Raw genomic sequence first — 18651 nt, forward strand, 5'->3', positions numbered from 1 at the left:
GGCCACGGTCATCAAGACAAAGCAAGAATTCTTCTCTGACCTCACAACTTCCCTCACCTCATTGAAGGAGCTGTTTAAGGTAGTGGATTCCCTCTGCTCACTACAAGATCCTGCTCCAGTGATAGGATCGCAGGAGCTCTGTGACAAGATCTCAACCTTTTTCTTTGTTAATATCGATGAGATCTCCGTTAATCTGGAAATGCAGAAAAAATCACTTGGGAACCACATTATCCAGGCTCTCACAAACTTAGAAGTCTGGTCTAAAGATCCTGCCAAGACCCTCTCTAACTTCCCACCGATCACCCTTGATAACCTTAACTCACTGTTGAATAAGACCAAATCTTCCTCTCCTTTTGGACCCCTGTCCTCTCAAAGTGATGAAGGAGTGTAGGGACACATTACTCCCTCCCCTATTGGAGGTAATGAATAGTGCCCTGTCGCAGGGGTTTTTTCCTTCAGTCTGGAAAAAAGCGATCGTCAAACCGCTACTTAAAAAGCCCTCCCTTGACCCTGCAATCTTAAAGAATTTCAGACTCATCTCCCTACTTCCTGCCCCCGCCAAAATGCTTGAGGCCCACCTGAACTCCCACTTGTCTGCCTTCCTGGACTCCTCTGGGTTTTTAGACCCAGCATCGGTTCAGGAAATTCCATAGCACGGAGTCTGCGCTCACCATGGTGACAAACAACATCAGAATGAAAGTGGACCAGGGACAGACAACGCTGCTGGTCTTACTCGATCTGACCGCAGCATTCGACACCCTATCTCCCTCGATCTTAACATCTCGTTTGAGGGAGATAGGAGTGGAGGGGCCAGCTTTGAGCCTTCTGTCCTCTTTTTTAGACCTTCGAGAACAGAGGGTCAAACTGGGAGAATACCTCTCCCCTGCTAAATCTCTGCAATGTGGGGTACCACAGGGGTCGGCTTTAAGCCCGACACTATTTAACATTTATGTGGCCCCTCTAGCGAGATTAGTAAAAGCGCAGGGAATGGAGGTGGTGTCGTACGCAGACGACACTCAGATAATGGTGTCGCTGACCCAATCGGTCAGCGCCTCCACGTTCAGTTTCAGGAGTTGTATGCAATCAGTCTCTGACTGGATGATACTCAACTCCTTGAGGCTGAATGGCGATAAGACCGAGGTGCTGATCTTTGGAAGGGACCAGGATGTGTGGTCAAATGAATGGTGGCCTCCATCCTTGGGAACCTGCCCGGTCCCCTCTCATTCAGCTAGAAACCTTGGAGTCATTTTTGATACCTCACTGGCAATGACCCTTCAGGTCAATAGAATGGTGGCCACCTGTTGGGGAGTTATCAAAATTCTCAGACGAATTGTGCATTATCTTTCCCCGCAAGCTAGGAAACAGACAGTGGTTGCGTTGGTCGGTTCAAGATTGGACTATTGCAACGCACTGTATGCAGAGATCAATAAGGGACTGATTCAACGCCTCCAAACAGTACAGAATGCGGCAGCAAGATTTGTACTAGACGTTCCCTATTCTTCCTCTGCGACACTAGCCAGAAAGAGCCTTCATTGGCTTCCGATAGAGCACCGTATCTCTTTTAAAATCATTTGTCTAGTGCATAGGGCTCTGAGAGCTGGAACATCTGATGGGTTGGGATCACTTCTCTCTGGTTATGTCCCCAGCAGATGTTTACGTTCATCACAACTGAATCTCTTGGTGATCCCTCAGACTAAGAAGACTAGATGGGGAGAAAGAGCTTTCTCTACAGTTGCCCCTCGTCTTTGGAATGCACTCCCTTTGGAGCTTAAGTCCCTATCCTCACTGCCCCTCTTGAAAAAGGCCCTCAAAACATGGTGTTTCAGGAAAGCCTACTAGTAGTTAGCTCTCTGGTCATGTAAACATTTTTTTTAGGCGCCTTGATGCCCATTGGGCTGAGTACGCGCGTTATAAATTTGCTTTCATTTCATTACGAGGGGGGTCATAGAACAGCCTGTCTAATTAATATTGTAGTCATTAAACAGGGCACAGTTTCCTACTCCTTTGTGATTGGCAGCAATCACAGTGTACGTGACCTGCAAGGGACAACAGACCACATTCTCGTTGATTACATTCCAAAATGGAGAACTTTATTTTTTATTTTTTTATTTTACGCAGTCTACGTACTTTACAGAAATAGGTGCTGCTTTTAAAACAAAAACAAAACAGTTTTGGAAAACTTAGAAGGAGCTAGTAGGGGTCCCCTGGACCACTGCCAACATACCCTGAGACTGTCAACACGATTCACCAAGGAAAAGCAGTCCAAGTGGGTACCTTCTCCTTTGCAAATCAGTTACCACTCCAACTTGGGAGTCAGTAGCTCATCAATGGTTTGCATTTTCGATTTAGGGTTGCAATCCATTGATACATGCCATATCGAATTGCAATTTGGAAGAAGTACCCCTTCCAAATTACGATTTGGTATGAGTCGCAGAGTATATTTTACGACTCTAGAAAACCTTTCTGACTTGCAAATTCAGTTGTGTACATTAGGAAAAGAGACTTTGCAGTGGCAAACCAAAGGATTTTGCAAATCAACGGATTATGAGTGCAAAAACCTTTAGTACCTCTGTACCTTTGTGCTTAGAGCATCCCTGGAGAAAAACGCAATTTGTTTTGAGTGAGTGATAGCTTTTAAGTGCTTTGCTTTTATTAGAAAAAGGACCCAGTAACAATGCTATCTTGATGTAGAGAGAAGTGAGTGTCTTGGTCTTCTCATCTGTGTATTATGTTCTCCCCATCATTCTTGTAGTCTCATTAACTGTATTTTTTTTTTTTTTTTTAGGGATTGAAACCTGTTTTAGAAGAAGAGATTTGCATTAAAGATGGTTACGCTCATATTGTTGTGGAAATAATAAAACTCAAAGAGCGAAAAACGTGGTCGGATAAGTTGGTCGAGTTGCAAACTCTTCAATCGAAAGGGGTATGAATTCTTTCTCTATTGCATTCGATGTGCGAGGAAGTTACTATATTTAGGATGATTTTTTTAATGAAGCAAATACTTGATTTATAATTTCTACCTGCCTGTTACTCATGCTTAACATATTTTGGAAAAGGGGGGTGGTGATGGACAGAGTTTCTGAATGATGCAGAATACTCTTACCAAGTCAAGAGATCATGGTTTTAATCCATCACCGTTTTTTAGCTCACTGCACCATCCCAGCTCAGAACCTGGCTATATGCAAATTAGTCTGTTCCTGTCCCAGTGCATGATGGGAACAGGGCAAACCAAACTACCAAGCCAATTCTTATACTGGGAAGGAAACAAGCTTCCGGGGACCGGTTTCTGGCATCACAGCCTTCTTCGGCCCGGCTTGCTTGAATCCTGATGGTGCAATGAGCAAGGGACTCACGTCTGAGTATACCCTCCCACACATAGTGTGGATAAAACCGATTTTGGAAAAGGGGGGTGGTGATGGACAGAGTTTCTGAATGATGCAGAATACTCTTACCAAGTCAAGAGATCATGGTTTTAATCCATCACTGTTTTTTAGCTCACTGCACCATCCCAGCTCAGAACCTGGCTATATGCAAAGTAGTCTGTTCCTGTCCCAGTGCATGATGGGAACAGGGCAAACCAAACTACCAAGCCAATTCTTATACTGGGAAGGAAACAAGCTTCCGGGGACCGGTTTCTGGCATCACAGCCTTCTTCGGCCCGGCTTGCTTGAATCCTGATGGTGCAATGAGCAAGGGACTCACGTCTGAGTATACCCTCCCACATAACCTATTCATCTCTGTTCAGTTATAGTGTTTTCTGGAGAACACAGCAAAAGCTTCTTCTAGTGTCTCTTTTTTTTATCCAGTCAGTGTTCATAACTTGTGTGGTTGTAGATAAGCATGCTTCTGTCCTCTTGTGTTGGCTCAACATTGCAATGTTTTTCTTTAAAGAATTCTTACGAATCGCAGGGTGTTGAGTGACTCCTCGCTTAGCAGGTATTGCATATGGAGATAGAGTCCATTGTTGTATTGCTTATGTCTTCCATCCGGGTTGGACGTGTACTGGTGGGACGCTCCAATCTGACTTGCACCACGCTCATTCCTTGGGCCCTCGCTGTTTAACTCTCTGCTTCTGAAAAAGGCTTTTCTAGCAACTGTCACTGTCACCTGTTTCTCCTCCACACCAGCGCACTTTGGTGACCGTCCCGCAATATTGGATCCTCTAACCTCAGGTCATCCACTCCCTTACAGGGTTGCATGCTTTCGGTTTCTAATCTTGGACATCAGTGAATGTTGACACTTGGTAGATGATGGAACAGATGCCCTTCAGGCAATGCCCATGATGCCATGCTAAGTATCCTTGGGCTGACTATCATACCATCTGCAACCTTTGTCTCTCCCCAGTTCATAATAACGCCAAGTCTGTCTTTCCTTTTTGTGCAAACAGACCCTCTGTTCTCAGAGAGATAGGTGCTGGGCCCACATCTGGGTGCAGAAATAGCTAGCCCCAGATATCCTCGGGGAACCAGATCCTTTCTGCACCATTGAGGAAGATGATGAGTCTTTGGCATCCCACCTCACTGACCCTGCCCTGAAGTTGGCATCTCCAGCTTATCTGAGGCTGTTGAAGAGGAGGAAGAAAGGGCTCCATCTACCTCAACTTAAACTGGTGCCCGCACAAAGACCACACCTCCGAATCGTGAGCATGTTTGAAGCCAATGCACATCTTAAGTCTCATAAGACACCACACTTGGAGACAGCCCAGTGCATGAGAAACGTCCACTTACAGGGCCATCACCACCTTCGGACTACAGTCAACACCTTGGGAAGGAATCGGAGCTCAAATGTAATCCACCGAAGGGTGTCAATCTCCCATCAGCTTTCACATCGAAAGAGAGCTTCTGGCACAGACCCGTCCATTTCTATACCTTCATCGGTGCCAAAGTCAGCATTCTTGTTGAGACCTCCTTCCATGGCTGAATCCGATGACTACGACAGACCAATCATCCCAAAAAGCTCCAGGAAGAGCACGACCATAAACAAAAGTGGATATTCATTCAACCCTGCAAAGGGAAGATTTCTGCAAAAGAATGTGGGCACCGTACCAAGAAAAAGGAGGTTTGCCTTCGAAGAGGAACATGCTCCAAACGTGCCCTCAGAGGCTACACCAAAGCGTAGAAGGTTCAAGGATACAGCTACTAGCTCTCCTCCTTCCTGTCCCCCTTCGCTCCTCCATCTTCACCACCTCCCCACAGCCCCCTCCTCCTTCTCCCCTTCACCCATCCAGAAGATAACAAGGGTCCATTCCATCCACAGCCTTGGATCTACTCATGGGAGGACTAAGACATTGATCCACAAGGTGATCTAGATTTACATAATTTCCCAATAAAGACCTCCCGCCGGATGATGTTACAACTTATCACGGTATACAGATCTACAAAATTACTGACGGCGTTCCTCTGCTTCGGTCATGCTCACTAATCTAAGGTGTGGTCTTTGTGTGGGCGCCACCATCAGCTGAAGTAGATGGATTCCTTTCATTTGATCGAGACTTCTAGCTGCAGATTTCTTCTCATAGAAAATTCCCCAAGCATCCAACTGGATCCGGAAATTTTTCATTAATCCCCTTACACCCTGGTAGATGGCGTCCTTTGGCTCTGCGTGACGTTGTTGGCACACAAAATAACGCGCGCGGTGCCTATCTAGCCGCCACCTCAGCTTACGGACCTCAGTTTCTTTTTTTCTGAACCACCGGCCTTCAAGGCAAGTGTGGATAGCAGTACCACGAATCCAAAGGCCATCTGTGAGCGGGCCATGAAGCTTCTGGCCTTTCGCCACGTGACTCCGCACCTCTCCTCTGTTTGCGACGGAGGTCCTGGGAACTTCTCTTGGAGTCTCTCGTGTCATTCATTGTTGTGATCCCGGACTTCTTCTGGTAAGTCCCACAAGAAGTCGAAGCGTTCTTTGACTTCTCCACTCATGTCCCATTCATCGGACAAGGCACAAGAACTATGCCTCAAGTCCAAACCCTGCTCCCAGGTTATTCATGTGGAGCTTGCGCCTGACCCCAGTTCCGCTCCGCACTTCCCAGGTTTCCTGGAGCTGAAGCGACCCCCCCCCCCCCTCCCTAACTTGGAGATTTTAATGAGGCAATGAGTCTCATTTTTGGGCACTGAACCACACTGGATCGCCTTTCGGCCCATGGGGTCGGGAGAGACTTTGACCAGGGCTCTGCTGGCTGGTTCTCCTTGGTACTAGTTGAGCCCTCACGATCCGTTGGTGAATTCGGGCTGGCACCGACTTTGCGACCTGCTCTGGAGACCGTTACAGTGGCACCGTTCTAGGTGGCTTTGAACCAATCATGATTTCCAACTCCGATATGGAGCCGAACAGGAGTTAAATGATGTCTGTTCCGGCAACAACCAGGCCCACAAGGCCTGAATTGGAGATGGAGCCTTATTTCCCCGCCGGGCCTTTGAGCAACACAAATGGAAGAGAACTGAGGATTCCCATGGCTAATCCGACCCCTTAGCAGAGTCCATGGCTGAAGACTCCTTGTATGTGGATTTAGATGATGCCTATGCTCTGGACACCTCACGAGACACTGGCCTCCACTCTCCCCCACTACAGTGGTTATAGAGGAATGGGCTTCCTTTGAAATGGTAGTCCAGAGGGCGACTGAGGCCCTGTTTGCAGTCAAGACCAATGTCTTGATAGAGGTGCCTCAACCTTGGATGTCCCCCTTGTGAGGAAGTGGGTTTATGTTGCAGTAATCCCCCCCCCCCACTTTTTGACAGACTACTGATGGCTTTTTACTGGATATGCTCTGACTCCCTGCCAAACAGGTTCCCAGGGCCTGTGTTCTTTCCCCAAAACTAAACCAATTGGCATCTCTGGCCACAGGTAGGTCCCTGGTAAATGGTACCCCGTGTACCCAGGGCACTGTAACCAGAGAAGGCCCCTAAGGCCTGCAGCTCTTATTGTGCCACCCTTAGAGGCCCTACACCTTTTCACTCACACACAGCCTTGCATGCTGCGTGTCTTGGTACAGATCAAAAGTGAAGAGTCCCGCCCACCGAGCGACCTAGGCTTCTGGAAAGAAGTAAGGGAAATGGTGATGGTTCATTTTGTGATGGGGATGAAGTACACACTCTGATTATAAGGCAGCAGGGGTAACTGGGAGCGGAAATGGGCTTGTTCCTGAAGTTGACTGACAGGGGTCCCTCCTATGGAATGGAGGTTCCTCCAACTCATTGTTTTAGTTGTGTTGTTAAATTTATTGTGTATCATGGTGCTTTTTCATTTTTCAGCGGTGGGTGGAGACGGGTGGGCGAGGAGGGGGGTGATGGGCCGGGGCCATAGAGAGGCTTACTGCAGGGAAGGACAGTCATGACCAGGAATATGGCAGTTAATTGTCTTTCTTGGAATGTACGGGGACTTAACTCCCCCAATAAAAGGCAATCCCTATGGAAATATCTAACTGATCACCAGATCCTCATGGCCGCATTGCAGGAAACACACCTTAAGAAAAGTGAAGAGGGTACGCTGAAACACAAGAGGTACCCCCAGATATTCCGTTCCTCAGATGCTTCGGAGCAGAAAGGGGTGGCCCTTCTCTTTCATTCCACGGTCCCCTTCAATCACTGGGCTACTAAATCAGACACATCAGGGCGTTTTTTAATGGTTCGCGGGGAGCTCCGAGGCAGGGAGTGCACTATTGCCACAATATTTGCGCCTGATATGGGGCAGTTGGACTTTATGGACTCCTTCCTAACCACATTGGTGGGGTTCGCCATGGGAGATATTTTGCTTCTAGGGGATCTCATCTGGGAACCCACACTGGACACGACCCAACCCCAGCGGGCAGTGGGAGGGACATTTAGTAAATCTCTTAAGGCAGCGATCCAACGTTTGGGATTAGTGGATGCATGGAGGGAAACTCACCCCACTGGGATAGACTATTTGTTTTTTTTCCCACTCCCATAGAACCCACTCTAGAATAGACCATGCCTTTCTCAGTCAGTCCCCCCTTGGAGCGTTAACAGACACCCGCTACCACTCTGGAAACAACAATGGGAGCACACTGCTAGCCTCTCCTCCGGATCGCCCCTCTGCATTCTGGTATATGCAGTGCGTGTAACTTGAAGAGTTGGGAAAAAGTTTGTGAGTGTTTCACCAAAGTTGGTGCAAGTAAGTACTTGATATTTCCAGAATCTCTAGACACGAGACATGGCTCGTGTTTCGGGATAGTATCCCTCATCAGTAGAGAAAAAGTTCTGGGGTGGTTGAGAAGGCCGCCAAACAACCGTCACAGGCTTCGTTGCCTCTCAGGCGCATCTCCAAAAGCTCGTCAGCTTAGGGGCTCACGAGAGCCCTTTTAACAGGAAACAACAATGGGAGCACACTGCTAGCCTTCCTCCGGATCGCCCCTCTGCATTCTGGTATATGCAGTGCGTGTAACTTGAAGAGTTGGGAAAAAGTTTGTGAGTGTTTCACCAAAGTTGGTGCAAGTAAGTACTTGATATTTACTAAAGCCGGGCCATGTCTCTGGTCTAGAGATGATGGAATTTTCAAGAACATACTTGCACCAACCATGGTGATATACTTTGAACTTTTTCTTAGTTCTTTGTGCTACTCGCACTACAAATACCAAGATGCAGAGGGGCGATCCGGTGGAGAGGCCAGCAGAGTCGCGCCCATCTTTGTTTCTGATTTAAGGGCTCCTGCGAGCCCCCAAAGCTGACAAGCTTTTTGGAGACGCACCTGCGTGCCTAGCAGGCAACGAAGCCCTTGACGGTTCTACGGCGGCTTTCTCTACCACCCCTGAACTTTCTCTACTGATGAGGGATATAAATCCCGAAACCCGGGCCATGTCTCTGGTCTAGAGATGATGGAATTTTCAAGAACATACTTGCACCAACCATGGTGATATACTTTGAACTTTTTCTTAGTTCTTTGTGCTACTCGCACTACAAATACCAAGATGCAGAGGGGCGATCCAGTGGAGAGGCCAGCAGAGTCGCGCTCATCTTTGTACCCGCTGCCACTCATTCTGCCTTTCGGATCATGCCCCACTGGAAACCACACTACATTGGTCGGCCCCGCGGCCAAAACATAGGAGATGGTTTTTCCCCAACATTCTCAGCAGGGACAGACTTTTTAGAGATGACCTCAGGGCGACTATCACGGAATACTTTAAGAATATCGACCCAGTCCTGACCTCCTTTGCCAGCAATTTGGACGCCTTCAAGGCGGTGAACACTCGCAAATGTGTAGAGTTAGTCACTACCCTTCGGAACCAGCAAAAGGAGGAGAGGCTTCCACTGGAAAAAGACCTACGCCTAACAGAGAAAACCCATCAAGCCAAACGCTTAGAAAGGTCACCGCCCTGAAGGGCAAATTAAAGGCCATATATACCAACAGAGCAGAGCACACACTATTGAGACTACAAGCGAGAGGGTACGAAAGTAGCTACAAGATAGGCACACTTTTAGTGCGCCAACTAAGGGCCACTGCAAGGAAGAGGGTAAAGCTAATGCCTTTGGACAGTTCTACAAAGAACTATATTCCGCAGATCCAGTCGACAGCCAAGCCCAAGAACAATATTTGCAGACCCTATCCCTGCCCCAGGTTTCTGATCACACCAACAAGGAACTGAGTAAACTCATCACCATGGAGGATGTTCAAAAGGCGATAGATGCTCTGAAACTTCAGAAGGCGCCGGGCCCGGATGGGCTTAATGCCCACTTCTATCGTACGTTTGCTCCCGGACTGACCCCACATCTGGAGACCCTATTTAATGAAATAGCAAAATGCGCGCAGGGTCACAGATACTATGGGGGAGGCCCTGGTTACATTCATCCCCAAACCAGGTAAAGGCCCAACAGTATGCGCCTCTTGTAGGTCTATCGTGCTCCTGAATCTGGATGCCAAACTATACTCATCAGTTTTAGCTACGTGTTTGGAAAACCTCCTCCCGCCACTGATACATCCAGACCAATCAGGGTTTGTCAAGGGGCGCCAGACCCATGACAACCTCCGTAAAATAGCGCATATCATTGAAAAGGTACAGAGCGAGATATCCACACAGTCATCCTCTCGCTGGACGCGGAGCAAACCTTTGATCGGGTAGATTGGGCCTTCCTACTTAGAACCCTGAAACGGTTCGGTTTTTGTGACGAGTTCATAGGTGTGGTACAGGCCAATTATCATGCCCCCACTTTGAGAGTTCTAGTCAATGGAACGGTGTCTGACGCCTTCACGCTCACGAGGGGAACGCAGCAGGGCTACCCCATGTCCCCCATGTTGTTTGCTCTTAGTATTGAGCCACTAGCAAAAAGGATAAGGGCCAACCAGGACATCAAGGGGTTCCTTTCGGCACAGATATCTACTAGATTTTCCTCTTTGCAGATGATGTGCTCCTACCAATTACAGGCCCACAGAACTTGCTACCAGCAATTCTAGCGGAGCTTGAAGGTTTTGAGAGAGGTGCGGGTTTCAACAGCTCCAAGTTGTTCCTGTTAAACCTCACCCTATCAGAGTGAATAAATGAGACTATGCCTTTTTTGTTGCACACGCAAAGACATTACTTATTTAGGGGTCAAACTCACTCCAACACTCTCAGGGCTCTACAAGGCCAATTACCCGCCATTACTGACACAAATTAAGGTTGACCTAAATAGGTGGAAAGCGGCCTACACATCCAGGGTAGGAAGAATAAATGCGGTAAAAATGAATATCCTCTCTAGACTCTACCATGATACACTGGTTACACTGTTTTATGTTTTTTTTTTCTCGTTTTTTTTGTGTTCTTGTAGTTCTGCACCAATACCTTGGAGAACATAGTTTAGACAGTATACATTCATATTCTATTTCAGTGCACCTACAACGGAGTTGATAACAAGAGGAACTACCTGTTGCAGCGGATGGTTTACGAAGGGGTGTAAACGCATAGATATGTACCGGGTCGAGTCTTAGTTCACAAGCTGTGTTTACCTGGAAGCTATCTATAACACTTAACCTGTTTATTGTAATGATTGTAACTGCCAAGTTTTTATTACTGTGATGCTCTGATCAAATTAAAAAATATATTTTGAAACAAAAGTGAAGAGTCGACATGGCATACACCCCTGTGTGCCATGCCTACAAACCACTGCCCTGGCCTAGGTCAGTCACCCCTCTAGCTGGGTGCATTATGCCAGTGGTGAGGGTACAGAGGCATGAGCCCTGTACCCCTACAGTGTCTAAGTCCATTATCAGACATTGTTGGGGCAGTGTTGCCATTAAGAGTATATGGTGCTGGGAGTTGGTCATCACAAACTACACAGCACCATCTTGGCTACACTGAAGACTGGGAAGTTTGGTATCAAACTTCTCAGCACATTAAACCCACTCTGATGCCAGTGTGGGATTTAATGTAAAATGCACGACAGAGGGCATCTTAGATATGCCCACCGGAACTCGACCCACTTCTAGTGTCCTGATTGAGAGTTTGCTTGGTCTGCCATCACCAGACATGTTTCTGGACCCCTGGGTCGAGAGCCTGCTGCTCTCGGGAGCATGAAACACTGCACATCCCGTGACGAAGTGCGAAGCCCCCTCCCCAAGGATGGGCAGGATTCACAAAGGCATAATGCCCTTGTGAGTTTCCCCAGACCACTTGCTGCTTTCAGCAACCGGTCCCCACTGGTTCTGCCCCCCACTTTGCACGGGAGAACCAGCGGGAAAAACAAGTGAGGAAGGGAGTTGTGCCCACCTCTGCCAACTCCACCCCTCCGGTGGGGGAGGCGAGGTGAAGCACAACTCTCAGTACCCACCATCTTGAGGATGGGGACCCCAACCAACCAGGGATAGGCTCCTGCCCCCCTCCCACTGGAGGGTGGCACAATAGGGGGTGTACCCACCCCAGGGAAGGGACCTATTGGGCCCTGCCGCTAACTACATGTAACTAAGTATGGGCGAAATTTGCGAATTCGCGCGGGCCGCAAAATTCGCGAATTTGCGGATTCTTTTATTTTTGTATGTTCGTGGGGTTTTTTTTCAGCGCGGCTACCGCGAAGTTACCCATGCGGTCATACATGGGCGCGGCCATCTTGTTTTCAGTGTTCGCGTTGCGTATTTCTGTTTCCGGGCACTAGTTGCATGCTCGCGTTGTGCATTTCCTACGTGCGGGGCGCAATTGCGTGTTCGCGTCCGTATTTGTGTACTCGCGGGGTAAATATCGCATGAACTTACCCACATGGTCGCAATGTTCGCGGCCATCTTGTTTTTCATTCATTGCTCTGGTTCTGGGCATGCTTTTTAAATTTTCCTTTAATCTTTGTAATCCTTTGTTTGTTTGAACTTTTTAAAATCTTTTTTGCTCATTATCTATCTCTCTTTATTTTTATACATCTATATTTTGTGTTTTTTTCTACTTTTCGTTACTTTAAAACTATTTTTTTAAACTCTCTTTTATTTACTTTCCCTATTCTTTCCTATTTTATTTTCCTTTAACTGTCCAGGACCATGGCAAAGGGAGCCGGCAAAAACCTTAAGGGGAAGGGTCCCGCACCCCGTAGCCGGCTCCCTTGCGGGCGCTTTAGGGGGGAGGCTGTAAGTCCCAGGGAGATCTTCAGCGCGGTGTAGGTGGCCGCACTGGTTTTCTTTGTACAGTGCCACCTCCCCAAGACCGTCGTGGCAGGCCCTATACCGGGTCCGGGCTCCGGGAGCGTCACCAGCTATGGGGGAAGGTGTGCCCGGGCCATGTATCGGGAGCCTGGGGTCCGGCGCACCTACAACCAGGCGACGCACTGGTGGTACAACATCCTGGACCGGGAACAAGACCTGCTTGGCGTCGAGATCCCTAGGCTTGGTGAGTACTAGTAGCTATTTAATCACTACGTTGTTTTCTCCTGCTCTGTGTTATGATATTGCAAATATTTGTTTTATCCGAAGAGCAAGAATGCTGCAGATTACATTGCAGGTAAATTATGTTTCAAAAGCTTCTGTGATTGCAGGTGCTCGCCTGGTTCTGGCAGTGCTACTATGCTTACTTGTTTTCAATTTTGTACTCATTTGGCCTGAGTGATTATGTATGAGTATACGTTACAGAACTGCGTAATGCTAGACACTAGAGACTCAAGTCTAGTCATTCCTTTGTACTCCTGCCACTAAGAAGAGATAGTGGTGGTGGATTGATAGTTTGAGTATATTATGACTGGTTATTTAGTAGGAAACTTTTTAGTGGTCTGCAACTATGACGGACTGTGTCTGTCACTTCGCGTGCTGCGGAGTGCTGCCTGCCAGTCCTAGTAGAACCTTTTTGTAGTTGGTTTAGTGAGTTACATAACTTTCCAAGTAGACTGTCCGCGAATCCAGCAATACTAATATCCTAGTAGACCATATCAGATAGGTCAATAAATTTAGTGCAATTGTTGTCTATTTCCCCGAAATAATTTGTTATTGTTTTTTTTAAATGTTTGATTTGGCTGACAACAATCATCCATGTTTGTGTCTTTCTTTCATGTTGAACATCAGCTCTCCCTAGGGACAAGAGGACAGAGGAAGAGGTAGCGGCGCCGGCGGAGCAGGAAGGCCAGGAAAGGTCCGCCAAGGGCTCCTCTGCTGGCCCCATGAAGTTTTCCTATTCATATTAATAATAATTATACTTCCCTATCTTTTACAGCACCTATTTATTCCAAACGTTCCTCATAATTCTATTTTTTCGTAAATCATCTTTGATCTTTTTGTAGACTATTTCTAAATTCTTATCTTGCCTCTGCTATGACTCTCTGTGCTACTACTAGATGGATTTATTAGTCTGTCTGTGTAGCTAGCTAAGCTTGCACAGTTGGCAAAAGGTGTTAAACAAAACTCCTATTCAGGAATAGCTGTAGGCACTGAGTGCAGTCCTCTGGGTTGTCCATAATGTCTGTTGAAGTCTTCTAAATGTTTATGCTTGGACAATTCCCAACAATAAAATGTCAATGGCCACCAAGAATGAGATACTAGTTTACTTTTTGATTGGATAGGAGGACAATCTACTACTGTTGCAGGGACTATTCTGCACATACAGAACTACTAGTTTACTTTTTGATTGGATAGGAGGACAATCTACTACTGTTGCAGGGACTATTCTGCACATACAGAACTATGGACAAGAAATAGGGCATTGTTGATAATAGGCGCAGTTAGACTGTCCACATACCTCAGTCATAACAGAAGTTGAACCCCCAATCGCCTTACTGACTAGCTAGTCTGTCCGAGTCATTATTTAGCACTCAAATGCAGCGATGATCCCCAATGATTATACAAACCAGAACATAAGACTACGGAGTCAGAGTCCCGACCTCTGAGTCACAGACTCATGCTTGCAAATTGCAAACCCTTTCGCTCACTCACTCATGACCAAAAACCACAGAGTCTATGTAAGTTTTAAAGCTTTATTAAAAGTAAAACTAGCTCTGTGTGTATTCTGTAAACATTTTAATTCTGCATTATATAAAAACATTTATTAAAATCAACTTCATATAAGATAAACGGTGAACGACTGCAAAACTGAAAAGTGGCTGATTTCACACATTAATTGTGGAAGAGCCCTCACCTGTTTGGAACTTAAAGTCTTGGTGGTGATGAATAGATGACGACTCCGACTAACATTCATATGATCTTGCTCTTGTTTGTAGAAGGGAAGCTTCTATCTGTTATGAGAAAAATAGCGCGTGTTAAAAAAAGCAAGCATTCATCAATTGTGCCAAAAATTGTAGCATCACATGTTTATGGCTAAGCATAAATAAAAAACACCCTTCCCTGAAGAAAGGGACATTTTTAGTTTAGACTAGAGAGTCACAAATTATTAAATTTGTTTATGTAGTACTAGTAACATATTTTTTCATTCCTAGACAAAATAGGGAGTGGTGTATATGGCATCTAAAAATATTAAATGTATTTTCTAGGCGTAACACCATCGGCACAGCCCACCACCAATGCCGGGGCCAGCTCTGAGGTGGTCAGTCACTCCAGGGGCGGATGCGGTGCCACAGCCAGCAGGAACTGCTGTGGGGGATGCCACGGTAGTGGCGGGCAGTGGTATGCTATTATATTCCTTACTTATTGAGATTGCAAAGTGGGCTCTCTGCAGGGGTGTATATGTTGTACAGTACAAGTACACTTTACTGTTAAGAAGACTTACAAATTTAGAACTAAGTTTTTGTCAACCAGGTAGAAGAAAGTCATCCTTGACTTTACACTAGCAATAGCATTTTCGCACGGGAGTTAACGAGTAACCAATGGCCTCCTCTAAATTTGAGTTCAACTCAGCTGTGAAAGTTTTATCGAGAAGCCAAGTCAGATCAGAGATGAACTTTATGGATGGGATGAACGAAAAGGGAAAGAAGGGTGTAAGGAAGGACGAACAAGTAAAAATTAATGACTGGCAAAGAATGATACGTGTTTTTGAATGCTGCCCGAGGTGGCTGGGAATCTGATGCATGGCCGGTTGAAGGCTGAAGCAAGGATGGGTGGAAGGAGAAAGAAAAGAGGACTGCCTGGGTAGGTGAAACAGAAACTGTATGTGGGCGCAATATATCATTTGGTTCAAATTCAAATGCAAGTCAAGCACGGATGCATGACTGGCGGTTTACAAAATAAAATAAAAAGGTTGTTTTTCGGTGAGAAAAAGTAAGGTTTGTCCAGTTGAAACATTAAGAAGAATGATTGACATTTACTTTGAATGGATGGATGCCTGGATGGTATCTTCCTCATAGATAGCATAGATGTATGTAGACAGAGTAGACGGTGACTGGATGAAGAGTGTTACTTTGAAGAGCATGTAACACCGCATGTCCGTGCCAGAGTAGCAAAGCTGAGGAAAGTAGAAGTTGTAATTTTTCAGAATAGTACCATGACTAATAACAGTAGTTTTCAAGCACAGCATATATCCGGCGATTAACACAATTAAAAACAAAGCACCTAAAGTCATCCCATATGTAAGCAAATATCCTGTGAAGGGATAGATGATCATATTATTTATCTTTTTCATTTTCCTTTTGTAGTAGTCAGGGGTAGGGCAGGGTGAAAGTTAAATTAATTAAGCAGTAGCCCTTGTAACAGAGTATGGCCAGTGCCACCCGTAATAGAAAAGTAAGAGCTTCACCACCTGCATGTACTGGACTGGTAACAGTAACGCAAGTCTGTGTCATCATGGCTTGCGTCTGGTTTTCTCGGGTGCAAGTTGACTGCGCTGGCATTATGCCGGCTTCCACAAGTTTACGTACCAATTTCGCTAAACAAGAGAGAAGAAGAAGACTGGTGTACTGTCTGAGTCTAATGTAGTGAGTCCATACAGTGCTAGTAGAATTCCTGAAACGCCCACTAATGTTAGAGCAGAGGCCGACGAAGTGGGAGGTTAGATAGATACATGCCACAAATGTTATGTACTGTGCTTGCCAGTTGTTAGTGCTACTGTGACGCAACTTTCTGCTGAATTATTTTGTGTTAAATTTTTAAAGAGCATTGGTTACAGTATGTTTTTCTTTCTTCATATAGATACTCCTTCTAAACTAACAAGGAAGGAGTTGGCTATACGGGCCCGGCAACGGAAGCTGGAGGCAATTGTCACCGAATATTGGCAGCTGGTGGCCCAGGAGGAGGAGTATGACTCTCAGTCAACAACATCCACGACAGCTGCATCCTCCTCCGCTGCCCCTGGGTCATACAGTCAGCGCAAACCTCCAGCGGTATGGATCTGTGGTCCGGCAGCCACCCGCCGCCACCGAGCAGCAAAAACAACAGCTGCCCCCCACAGCACCTGCAAGTGCAAGGCTTGTGTGCACCGCTTGACCCTGAGAGTGTACAACCTTGAGCAGGAGGTGGCGAGGCTGAAAGCCCTGCTCAAGGACCTCCGGAGAGAGCAGCGTGACCACCTGGTGAAAGGACACCGCCGGCGGAAGTAGAGAGACTGTCCCTTGCCCCTTTTTTTAAGACTTTTGTCCAGGTGGGAATTGGGCGTTGGGGTTTTTTGGACTTTTGGGGACATTGATTTAATGGACATTGGTTGGGGTTAGGGAGGGGGTGGGCCGGGTCTTCTTGTGGGATAGTTTATTTTTGTTAGGGCTCAAATAATTATTTATTTCAACTTAAACATAGCATACGCGTTTCTTTACTGTTTTGTGGGGGAGGCGGGGGGGTTAACTGTAGGTTTGTTTTCCTGAAGCTTAACTGGCTGGTTGATTCAAATTGTCTAATCGCCCATATTTGTACAAAAGTGCCACTGACAGACTTAGTGAATTCAATTGTCCTACTACTTTACTAGTACTAGCGTCAGTCTCTCCTCTCCTCCTACTCCATTATTCTTCCTCCCCAAAATGCTTATCTTACCTGTTATTCGTGTTTGAGAATAGGGCTAGGCACAGGGCTGGCTGCATGGCAAATGGCGATTAAGGTTGGCTATGGAATCCTGCACGGATGAAATGTCATCATTGTAGTGGTAGTAGTAATGGTACACACTGGCAGTAGCAGCATATGAAAAAAAAAAATGAAACATTGAGTGGCCTGAGCGGAGCATTAGAACAGTACGATAGATAGTACAGTACACAAGAACAGTGCCATAAATTATAGCCTAAGCAATGCTAAAGTATTCAAAATATAACTACTAGTTGCGTGGAGTATGGCTACTACAAGAAATAGTACTAAAGGTGAAGGACACAGCAGCGTAAGCATTCGTCACGTGTAGGAGGAGGATGTTGATGATGAATCCACTCGATGGCGCACATGAAATTCTGATTTTGATTTGCAAATACTCATGGGTGTGTGTCAAGCAGAATAAGAATATTTAATTATAAGAAGCTTATAAAGCGCCTGGTTACACTAGCTAGTGTGTCCCCGCGCTGAAAGAACAAGCTGAGTGACGGACTGAGGAGCAGTATATCCTCGGATTCCTTCACCAGCCTTGAAATTGATTTTCTGTTGCTTTGACCTGATCCTCCCCAGCAAGTGTGTGGAATTATTGATTGTTGTCATTTAGTCTGTCACACCTCAATGAAAACCACACAGCCCGGGGGAAGAGGGTTAGGGTTTGAAAATTGGATGGGAATGGGGGTTTTTGGGAAAGTTTTGTGGAGAGAGGGAAAAAAAACACAGCATGGGCAAACAACAAATGAAGCAAAACAAATCTGTGGATACGAAGATATCCATAAATCTTTTAAGGGACATAAAGGAAGTACACTGCATGCATGAAGTTGTTTACTAAATGGATGGTTAGATTACTGAAAAGTAGTAGTTACTACAACTTACTAACCATGGCAATTTGACAGTACAGGGCTGCAGTAATTACGCAATTTCACTTGCCTATCTGCCCTCAGGGAAAATAAACACATATTAGTACATTAAATTAGTTTTAAAAATAGCAAAGAAACTTATCAAATAGCTGTAGGGAATGGGATGAATTTGAAGCAGAGAGCAAACGCACAGAGTCACACTCATAGAAGTTCACAACAATAACATTATTTAAAAGATGAGGAGAAGTGAAGAGGATACTGTAACTGTATGTTGTAGTTTTCCTGTTAAAATTGGGAAGTTGCATGCATCCAGCCATTCCTCTTGTTCGCGGTACTCCTCTATTCCATCTGACGCTCCGTCGATCAATCTTGGTGACCAGACACACTGTCCACTGACTGCCTGGCGGATGCGGAATTTCGGATTGCTATGGTAAGCCTGAGTTTAATGTTTTTC

At 46.1% G+C, this 18651-nt stretch overlaps 1 protein-coding gene across 5 annotated transcripts in view; it reads left to right on the forward strand.

Annotated features, from left to right (window-relative positions):
- Positions 1 to 18651, forward strand: part of LOC144762305 (exportin-5-like) — a 2106094-nt gene that overhangs the window by 180170 nt on the left and 1907273 nt on the right. For all 5 annotated transcript variants that reach the window (XM_078647454.1, XM_078647456.1, XM_078647455.1 and 2 more), the window contains exon 4: positions 2786 to 2923. In XM_078647454.1, the coding sequence (XP_078503580.1) occupies positions 2786 to 2923 (138 nt within the window). The remainder of the gene's footprint in view (positions 1 to 2785; positions 2924 to 18651) is intronic.

Source organism: Lissotriton helveticus, chromosome 6 (genome assembly GCF_964261635.1).
Source record: "Lissotriton helveticus chromosome 6, aLisHel1.1, whole genome shotgun sequence".
Lineage (NCBI taxonomy): Eukaryota > Metazoa > Chordata > Amphibia > Caudata > Salamandridae > Lissotriton > Lissotriton helveticus.